The sequence below is a fragment of the Ictidomys tridecemlineatus genome, chromosome 7 (genome assembly GCF_052094955.1).
Source record: "Ictidomys tridecemlineatus isolate mIctTri1 chromosome 7, mIctTri1.hap1, whole genome shotgun sequence".
Classification (NCBI taxonomy): Eukaryota; Metazoa; Chordata; class Mammalia; order Rodentia; family Sciuridae; genus Ictidomys; species Ictidomys tridecemlineatus.
Genome location: NC_135483.1, coordinates 33,168,609 through 33,179,689, shown reverse-complemented (window position 1 = coordinate 33,179,689; position 11,081 = coordinate 33,168,609). Strand labels below are relative to the sequence as shown.

The window sequence follows — 11,081 nt, the reverse complement described above, 5'->3', positions numbered from 1 at the left end:
GAGGTTGGGCATTCAGGACTGAAAGGACATACAGGAGTCTACTTGGCACTGGCCCAGAATTATTGCTTCTATTGTACCTTGTTTGTACTATTTCTTTTCTGGGAAATATTGAAGCCTGTAAGGCAGCAAATCAATCATTATTCCTTTTAAATGACTGTTCTGAAGGCAGGTTAGGTTCCTGCTGAGACTTCTGTCTACCTTACCAAAGTTCTCCTTTCTCACAATGGTCGGGCTCTGCCCACTGATACAAGGCCACAGAAGTGAGACCTTGGAAGTAGAAGGGTTTTGTGCCCTAAGGCTTCATTCTAGTTTCCATAGAAATAAGCCAGAGGTGGCACCCACTATAGGGGATCTTAAAGCCACATACACTTTGGAGAATCCCATCTCATAACAAACACCACTCAACAATAGTTTTTATAGACATAATTTACTTGTTTTGGAGGGTTTTGACAAAGGCTTTTCAATCCCCTTTTGATTATGTTTTTGCTTTTACACTTAATGGAAAAGGATGACCAATTCAAGTCAGTCAAGTTAAAGACTCTGAACAGATGAATTAAGATATATAAAAATGTAATAGATGTGAAAAAATATTAACATTTATTAAGTGACTCCTTAGGATTTGGGAGAAAATTCAATCTCAACTAGGGAACTATAATTTTAAAAAGCACAGCTGTGACTTCAGCTCTGCAGAGGTCACTATACTCTGACTTTGGGAAATTTCAGAAAATTCTCTGAGCTATAATTTCCTAGCTGGTAAACAAATAACAACCAACCATCTGCCAAGTTCAAAAATTCTCTAGATACCTGGGTACAGTGATGCACACCTATAATGCCAACAACTGGGGAGGCCAAGGCAGAAGGATCTCAAATCCAAGGCCAGTCTCAGCAACTTAGTAAGACCCTCAGCAACACAGTGAGACCCTGTCTCCAAATAAAAACCAAAAAAGGCTAGGGATAAACCTCAGTGGTAAAGCACTCCTGGGTTCAATTCCTGGCACCAAAAGAATAAAAGTAAAATAATTTTTTAAAAAATCTCTGAATCTATTGTGTTATATTCTTGCAAGAAGAAATTCTATGGAAAAAAACAGAATGTTATATTATCAATGATTATGTAGGATTGGTAATAAGAACTTTTATTTGCAGGAAGGTTGTCAGCAGTAACATCAGGAAGGGAAAAGGAAGAAAAATGACTACCATTTTCAAATTTTTTCAACATGTCAAACAAATTCCAAGACCTTTTCACATACACACATAATTATTTCCACTTACAGATGTAGAAACTGAGGCACAGAGAGGTTAAATAATCTGCCCAAGGCCATCCAATTGTTAAGTGGCAGAGTCAAACCTTAAAGTCAAAGGGATTCTAGAACTTATATTCAATCACATCCCTGTATTACTTCTTGTTATTCATCAATTACGCAAATGTTAGATGGATTCGGATTATAGGAAGACATTGAATTAATTCCACCTGAAGATCCCAAGATGAATGAGACAATGTCCTTTTCCTCAAGAAGCTTAAAATATACACGGCAGATACTCAGAAGTATGTGTGGAATGAGTGACTTATCTCAACCTAAGCTATTTGACAGCCATCTCCTCTGTTCTGAAATGTTAGTGGTTCCATTCAAAACAAGGCAAGGGCAGCTATTTGTGGAAGGGATGCATGAATGGACCTGTGACTTGTGGGCCTACAAGGACACTGCTTACAAGGACCTGGAGAGCAGGCCTAAACTGGTGGTAGAAAGAATAGTGAGTGGGTCAGTTCTGCCTGCTCTGCCATATTCAGTACAGAACTCCAAAGACGAAATTTTAACAGAGAATTTGAATTGGAACCTGGCCATACAGGTCATTCTGAAGAAAACCTGTCAAGGTAAAAAGACAGAATGTGTTTTACTTAAGTTTGCTAATTTGCTTTATAACTTCTGAAATGTAGATGGGTGGTATATGGCTTTCCATGAATCCTCTTCTCCAGGAAAAAAAAAAAAAAAACACAAAACCTAGTGTATGATAAAGCTTCACTTTTAAATTAGGTACATAGATTAACAAAAATAATAAAACAATTAAAACAATATATTGATAATAAGACAGTCCATCTGATAACCAAGATGTGTGCTAAGTGACAAATGGGCAGTGTATTAGCCAGGTTCTTGTTACTGTTACAGATAACTAAGATAATTTATAAGGAAAAAACTTTTATGGTGGCTCAGTTTTAGAGGTTTTAGTCGGTGATTCATTGATCCTGTGGCAAGGTGGCACATCATGGTAGGAGTATTTGGTAGAGCAAGCCATTCATCTTATGGCAGGGAAGTAAAATAAGAAGAGACTGGTGTCCCAGGACCTTCTTCAAGGGCATGCCTCCAATGATCAGAAGATCTCCCACTATATTCCATCTCTTAAGGTTTCTGCTGCTTCCTAATAGTGTCAATATGGTCCTAAGCCTTTAACACATGGGGCTTTGGGGATCATTTTGAACCAAACTATAGCAGGCAGGTAGTATATTCAGCATGAATACACTGGATAAAGGGGTGATTCAGGTCCCAGGCAGGACAGAGTGGGATGGCACAAAATTTCATCATGCTACTCAGAATGGTGCACAGTTTGAGTTGTTTCTGGAATTTTCTATATAAAAATTTTGGAATTCAGTAGACTGTGGGTAAATGAACAGAGAAAGCAAAACCAATATTCCTGTCCACCTACCATTTCCAGATCTCTCCAAGTCAGTATGTTTACCTCTGATATTTCCTTCCTCTGTAATTGGCAATCCTACTAACTCAAAAGCTTGAATCCTCCAACATCATTTTTTCTTTCTAGGAGCCTCCAGAATACCCTCTGGGCTCTGTGTGCACCCATTTTCCATTTGCCTCCGGAGTGATGGTTTCCTAAAGCAGATCTGATGTTGGCAGTGTGTGGCTTAAAGCCTTCCAGCATTTCCTGGGGTTTTGTTTGTTTGTTTTAAAGAAAAAAGTTCAAATCTTTTTCTATGGTCCTTTCCACCCCTGTATCAGGCTCTGGCCTATTCAATCTCACATCACATTCACTTGGATTCCTTTTCTCACCAGGCCCTTGCTCCAGGGCTTTATTTCATTTTCTGGAACCCTCTGAGCATCTTCCAACTGAGGCACTCTTTATTCTGACTGGTTTCTCTCATATGGACTCTGATCTCAGCATGAGGAACCACCACCCCTGGTCTTGAACCGATAAGTCTGTGCTCCCCAGATTCTTGTTAGTTCCCATCTCAAGGGCCTCTTACAGCTCCAACCCAAGCTTTTAGGACTGAATTGCAATAATTAAAGTGAATTTCATTACTACAAAAGGATACTTCATTATTCCTCCAGTGACTATTGGGGGCCTATTTATTATGTGCCTGGTTAAGCTCTGGACTTGACCTACCTACTAGATTCTACATGCTAAATATTACATACATTGTCCTTTAGTGTACATTCTACACATGATGTAGGATATAATGAATACTAAACCTTTATGTTGTGTTATGTATACTTTGCTGTGTTAAATAGAATATGCTATAATCTACATACAATAAGTAATATATATGATTAATTATATGGCTAATTATATGTACTACAACAATGTTTCACCATAAGAATTTAGCAAACATACATTGAATAAGTGAATATGATATTTAACACCGTATTCTATTCTAGGACAGACTGGTCATTGAGGATTTATTCTTCTAAACTCTTCACCTTTCCCATCCCTCTAGGATGGTTTCCTTCTTTTACCTCCTGTTCTAGTTTCTTTGTACAGATAAATTCAGAAGCTTATCCAAGTCTGAGCTCTAGGTCTGAACCCATATGGACTTTAGAGTGTACCAGAGAAAGAAAGGCTGAATATTGGGTGGTGGAATTGTGGAACTAGTCAAGGCCACTCCTGGGCTGGGAGGGAACCCTGCCATGACTCCCACATCACCCAGGGAGGGGTCCTGGATGGTCCTGGTGATCTTTTTTTTTTCCCCTTGAGAACAAACTTCAGAGAATCGTGAAGTTGCAGAACTGGAAGGGGTATTATGGACAGGATGTGGCCCCATTCTCTGAAATCATAGGTCCCATTCCCCAAACCAGCCAAGATAGGGCACTCACTCTTCTCCTGAATTCTTGGTGGCAACACTGTCTCCCCAGTTTCCTTGTGTCCGGCTCCACTGCTTTTAGAACAAGTGGCCAGAAAGCTTGTGAGCCCCTTTCTAGAAAAGAAGGGAGGGAGCAAGGGAGGAAGGAAGGAAGGACAAGTACGTGGGTGGGTGGATTATGCGTGAATGGATGGATAGTCTCCTGGGAACCATAATCCAGGCAGGCGGGGTTGTGTCCTTCCCGGGACCCTCCTCTCGCTGCTGGCTGCTGCGGGTGGCTCGCACATCCAGGCCTGCTCCCGAGCACCAAGGAAGGGGATAGAGAGAAGGGATTTGGGACCGGGTCGGGGGAGAACTGGGAGGGAAGAGGTAAGGGGAGGTGGGGAGGGGGAGGGCCTCAAAGCAGAGAGGAGGCGCAGCAGGCGCTGCAGGAGCTCAGCGCCGGCTCCGAAGCGATGTCGCTGCCGCCACCTTCCCTCGGGCCGGGGCTGCGCCGCCCGGGCTGAGCCACAGCGCCAGCAGCTAGCCGAGTGGCCGCCGGACAAGATCACAGCGCGGGAGGATGGGCTGCGGCGGGAGCAGGGCTGATGCCATCGAGCCCCGTTACTACGAGAGCTGGACCCGGGAGACAGAGTCCACCTGGCTCACTTACACCGACTCGGACGCGCAGCCCAGTGCCGCTGGCCCCGACACTGGCCCCGAGGCCGGCGGCCTGCACGCGGGTGAGTGAGCCTGCAGACCCCCGCCTGGCCGCGGCCCTGGCCATCCAGAGAGAAGCCGGAGGGGTGCAGGCAGCAGGGGAAGCAAAGGACCCTTATGGACCGATGGGGGATGGAGAGGGGGACAGTGACAGGACCTGCCCACTCAAGCTGGGGTGTGGGATTGGGGTCAACAGGAGCCGCTTACATAGGGCTGAGCTAATCCCCCCGAGCTTCCCACCAACCCAACGCTTCTTTGCCTTGGCCAGTGCATGCGCCAACCGACCGGGGAAGGATGGGTGGGAGGATTTACCCATCTGGTCCATACACCTACCTCACAGCCCACACCACGTCTCCCACCCGACCCGGTTTGCCTTTGCCTAGCTCTGGTCCAGCTTCTTGTCTGGCCACCTGCGTACCCAGTGGTTTCATCCACTGGCCACCTGGCCCCTCTCCTTTGATTTATAGATAAGACACCGGAGTAGGATCCCCTGGGTGGAGTCTTCTTGTTGCTTCCCTAATCCTTCCTGTTGGGCTTCCAAAATCAGGGCCAAATAAATGCATGCCTACCCTATTACTTTAACTTACTTTTCAGGCAGTTATTTAATAGTGCAGAACTTCCTTCCCTACCCCCTGTCGTCTGAATATAAGACAGGGCATTAATTTTTTTTTTTACTACAAATTGAATACTCTTACCTAGGTCATTCTCTAGCCACCAGAAATCTGATAGGATTTGCAAAGAACTTTCTAGTCCAGTCACAACAAAGGATTTTTTTTCAAGCAAACTCTAATAACTACAGAGATGAAAACTGTTGCTATGTATTAAACTTTGATCATGTGTTGGTGACACTAAAAAGAAAAAAATCACTGCTTATTACATGGATGATGTCAAAAGCCAGATTGATATTTGGATTTAAAAAGTTTTGTTTTCTGACTGCTTTATATAGGCATTTTTGAATGATGAAATTTAAAATTTAAAAATAGGGTTAATTTGAAGCATAATGTGTATTTTATGGAGGAAGAAAAAAAATGTAAACTACTTTTGAGACTAATAACGCTAAATCAATGCCTCTTAAATTAAGAGCTGCCATGTTAGCTGTGAGGATAGGACTCCCCATCTTTTAGGACCAATGCTGGTTTTGTTTGTTTAAACAATATGGGGTTGGCTGTGTTGCCCAGGCTGGCCTTGGATCCTGGGCTGAAATGAATTTCTTGCCTCAGCTTATTTAGTAGTTGAGACTAAGGGCATGTGCCTGGCCTGGCTCCTTTTTCCACATAAGAAAATTCACACCTCACCCCACCCCCACCCCCACTTTTTTTTTTTTTTTTTTTTTTTAACTGAGAACAGTCTGTGAAAGCTGTCAGAACACTGGATTTCTCTCTAAATTTCCTGACTCAGAGAAGCAATCATAATGATTATTTTGTGTGGCCAATGCTTCCATCAAGTTCCCAGGTGGTGTGTCGGTCACATTCAGTGTCAAGATGAAGATAAGACATGAGCCTCTAAAGGGACTTGTACATTTTGGATGTAAAAGTATTTCCCAAGGAAGTAGTGGTACTTCTCTGCAGAGTTCAAGGCCAGGGCTGCACAGCAAGGAAATAAGATTGAAAAGATCTGGCATGAAAAAGAACAAAGTACAGCTTCAGAGAACGGTTGCCTTGGTGACTGGCCCTGTATGGTGTGAGAAAGAGAGGGGGGTGAGAGGGAGGGAGGGAGGGAGAGAGAGAATGGATGTGAGAGTTGTTATGGACTGGATAAATATGTACATATATGCTCCTCAAGTCTTTCCTAACATTTATTCACTTATTTCTCTGCCATCCTAACTCAGATCCCATCCATCAGGAGATCTGATCCTTGCAACAGGTGGGGACTGGGACAGGCACGCTGTTCATGGAACTTTGCCAAACATGGGACAGTCTTGCCAGGCAGATGGTCCCGAAGATCTGCATCATACCTAGGATGGATTCAGCTGCCGCTCCAGGACAGTAGTCTAAAATTGGCCAGACTCTTAGATGGGCAGCAGCATTTCAATTCCCTAGAAATTCCCATCAGCCTTGGAGCAGAGGAACATTTCTGAAGACAGAGGTTAAGCCAAGGCTTCTCTTGGAGTGCACTGGTATTCTTGGGGGTCTCTGGAAGAGTGGCTTGATTCCTGTGGCTTTTCAGCCTGGAAACTGGTCATCTTCAGTCAGTGGGACATCTGAGAAAACTACAAATCTCCTGGGTTTCTGCCACCCTGGGAAATTAGCTTGGATTCTTTTTTTCCCCCCCTTTCTGCTTCACCTAGTCCCATCAGTGCTTTAACCATGAATTTAATCCCATTAGGGGACACCTAATGGACCTTGGTGACTAGGTGGTCATAGGAAGCTAGAAGATCAGTTTTTCCTATTCCTAGCAGTCCATTTCTGTTGGAGGGGGAACAAACGGAAGTACTGGATTCAGGAGAGTCCATATTGTTAAAAAAAAAAAAAATCAACCCAGTCCAGTACAATGGTTTTGCAGTGGATTTTAGAGCTAGGGAAGGTCTCTGGAAGTCATCTACCCAAGCAAATGGACTCTTGGTGAACTGTCCCAGTCTGCACTCTACCTCAACCACTTCAAAGCTCTTACTTAACTTCTGGTACCCTTAGTCCTCAAGAACCCTTTCTTTCTGGGCCCCAGTCACTCTCCTTTATTGTCAAATTGAAATCACCTTTCTTCTGGCTACCTTAACCTCAGGACCATAGAAGGTAGGGAATGGACCCAACTCTTCTTTGTGTCTTCTATGCTTAGCAAATGTGTGACACAGGTTGGTGTCTCATGAAGATTTTCTGAATGAGCAGGTTCTCTGTCCAAACTTGCCCTTAATTCCCATGAGCTCTTCCTAGATGCCCCCTCTTTAGCTCTTCCCTATAGTGCTTGCTGTTCAACTTCCCCACTTAAATCTGTTTAACCTCAGTCCCTCCAAGTACCTTTCTGATCCCATAGCTCCTGTTAAAACAGAAAAGCCTCTGCCCAACTTTATCACACTCTGCTGAAACATCTGGCCCAGCCCCAAAACTCCATAGGTCTCCACACCCCAACTCCATAGCCATGTCTACTGAAAAACTCCAATAGGCATATCTGCTTTGAAATTCCACTTTAATTTTTCATACTTTATCCAGATTGAGGGTGTGTCATATGACAGTATTCAGTAAAAACTTGAATTAATTCTGTACTTCACTGTGGGGCGGGGAGCATGTTTTCACTTCTATGGAGGAAGGAGTGTCTTGTCTCTCCTCACTCAAAAAGTGATCCTAAGCCCCTGGTCCCTGTTCTTGGAGACCATCTCCACTAGCTAGCAGAACTGAACTAAATTTTTAGATTTGACTATTATGTAGGCTAGAATTTAAAACTTAGCTGAAGCCAGTGTCTGATATCCATCATGTCTCTATTACCAAGATCAGGCCCTCCGTCAAAGAAGGAAATTAAATGGGTCTGACATGACTTAATCCTCATAAAATCAGTTTGCTGGACTGAGTTTTACTTCTGTTGTCAGATGGGAATCTCCAAGGAGAAGGGGAGTCTGAGGTTGCTGTGACCCAGCCTTGCTCAGCCATTCCATACATTAGTAACTTCCTAGCTTTGTCTCACTTTAATTGCAAGTCCCTTTTTAAAATTTTCACATATTCCCCTTAGGCTTTTCTCTAATATCTCCAGAGAAGACAACATTTCAAATTATTATCGTATGAAAATTCCCTTAGTTTAAGGAAGTTTGAAGAATTAGAGACAGCAAAATGATTTACCTAAATAAAAGTCTAATAATATGACAAGCCTTTAATAATTACTATTAGCTAACATTTATTGACAACTGATCAGGGGCCAGGCAGTGTACTTGGCAGTTTATGTCAATCATATCATTTAATGTTTATACCCAGGATAAGATAGGAACTGTTACCACCTTCCTTTTTACAAAAGGGATTGAGGTTTAGAGTTGAGTAACTTTTCCAGCTCAGGACTGGGATCCAACTCTGATTCTGAAGCCCACACTCCTAACTACTGCCTTTCTTGTTCATAGAGATTTGTTATAAAATTCTCTGTTGGCAGTTGATGGTACTCAAAAGTTTAGTACATCCTCTAGATGGTCCAGTCTCTCTGACCAAACAATTTTCTCTGCATTGTCCCTGAGATATCCCATCGATATCTCTTCCCTAGGACGGGGGTCTCCCCATGCCATTGCAGAGCATCTTCCCTGCGATTTCCACCTGGTGAAATCTGAACTTATATGATTAAGTCTTGAATAATTAGCTCCTTTTGATCCTTGAAAATGCTTTCCACCTCCTCTAACCTCCTCCAGGCCAGACACATGCAGTTCCTTAATCATTTCTCATGTCTCTTGTGGGCCTAACCCTATTCCTATACACATACCACTAGGTTTGTCAAAGTCTTTCCAGATACAAGGGACCTAGGGTAACTCCAAACTCCTACTGTCAGCTCAACAGCAGAGGGCACTTGGAACATTCTAAAGTGGCCACAGAAGTAAACTCTCTCCTCCTGCAGGTAAAATCAGGTTAGGATTGTTTTTCTGTTCTTGTTGTTGCCATATTACCTTGATGACTCACACTAAGCTTGGTTTTTTTTTAAAACCCTTAGATTTTTTTTTTTTCTAATTCAATTGGAGTTCTGTGACATTAGGGACATTGTATTTTCCCTGCTATATTCCCAGCACCTGGGACAGTGACTGGAATATAAGTGGCACTCAATAAATATTGAATTAGTTTTTTTACCCGCCCTGTGAATCTTACATCAGAACTATTGGTTTCAGTAACCACCAGTTGGGATTTTTTGCATTTTTTCCTGTTAAAATTCAACTTGTTTACCTTCAGTGTTTAAAATTGCTGATGTTGATTCATGTTATAGTGCTATAAAGAGAATATTCCAGGTTTATTTTTTTCCCCTGTGTTGACAGACTAAAGATGAAATACATTTGCTCTTCTGTTCCTTCAATAGACATTTGGCACAAAGATAAAGTCAAGAAACATATCTTACCTAAGAGGTTAATAATGCAGGAGACACAGACACAAAAGTGGATACACTTCAGGTCAGCATGGAACTGGAACAGCATGAAGGGAAAGTGTTGGAGGTGTCAGAGGACCAAGCAATTTATTCTGCCTGGGAAGGAGGTAGTGCATGTACAGACATATGCAGGAGCCTAGCTCAGGAAGTAGGTGTTTGAACCCTTTGCTGTTGGGAGAGGTTGAGGAAGGCAGCTCAGGTCATGAGAATGCCTTGGCTTCCTGAGGGACAACCCCCACCCCTTCTACATAATAGTTACCGCCTGTGATTATATTTTATAAAACTTAATGACCAATGTCTGCTACCCTTAAGGATGGCTGTCAGGTTAGGTAAGGGGCCTTTTCATTCACCATTGTATCCCTGTGTCTGGCTATGGTATCATCTTAAGTGAGCTCTTTTGAATAATCTCCTAATTTTTTTTGTGTGTCTATTTTTTTCCCTGTAGACCTCAGAGCTGATGAAGTCTTTTCTCATCAGTTCCATCTGCTCATCTTTTTTTGGGTTCTTGTCCACATGATTGGTTACATAGTCAGAAACGTGTCCCATCTGCCTCAGGCCCCTTTCCAAACACCAGCCTTTCTGTTATAAGGGTTGTTTTGCAAAAATCACTAAAAGAAACAGGTGTCAACCGTGCAGTTTATGAAGTTTTAGAAAGTCTCACTTCCTCATGGCCCTGTCTCCCAGGCAGAGCATCAAGCCTGCCCTGGGAGCCCAGGCACGGCACTCACCGGATCATATTGCCCAAGCTTGCTCGTGCTTTGCCTGTCCAGGTAGGCTGTGAGCTCTTCCAGGTTGGGGACCACTTTATCAATGTCTGCGTGCCTACCATCTACCACACATTTGTTGAATGGCTACGAAAATGAGTAAATGGATTAATGAGAGAGCTATGCAAATGAAGCTTGGTCTGTCTCTTATAACCTCTTTCCTCTCATCTTGGATGTTTTTGGCTTAGACATTTGATCCATTAAACCCTGCCTTTGTTGTTTACAAGAAAGGCAATTCTGACTCTAATCTGAGATGAGTTTAAGGTGACTCCATGGCTGGGTATAAGAGCTTCCTAAGTGCATTTCAGAAACCCTCTGATGGTTGAGGACCTGGTAGGAATGAAAGACTCCTCTCAGACATCTAGGGGTCTTTTCCTGGCCTGCCCTGTGCTCAGCAATGCCTCAGACTAGACCCCTCAGGCCCTGCTTTCACTCTAGGGTCTGCGCCCTATGACCCATAGCACCTTCCTGCAGATAAGACCATTTGGCTTATTAGAGAA

The 11,081-nt window shown here is 43.1% G+C and overlaps 1 protein-coding gene across 3 annotated transcripts in view; it reads left to right on the top strand.

Annotated features, from left to right (window-relative positions):
* The first annotated feature begins 3,713 nt into the window (after positions 1 to 3,713).
* The window catches only part of Baalc (BAALC binder of MAP3K1 and KLF4), a 76,201-nt gene continuing 68,833 nt past the window's right edge, over positions 3,714 to 11,081 (top strand). Inside the window, exon 1 of one of the 3 annotated variants that reach the window (XM_078016835.1) lies at positions 3,714 to 4,806. In XM_078016835.1, coding sequence (XP_077872961.1) covers positions 4,647 to 4,806 — 160 coding nt within the window. In that variant the 5' untranslated portion in view covers positions 3,714 to 4,646. The remainder of the gene's footprint in view (positions 4,807 to 11,081) is intronic. The other 2 variants (XM_021724944.3, XM_005316280.4) reach the window with 2 other exon arrangements.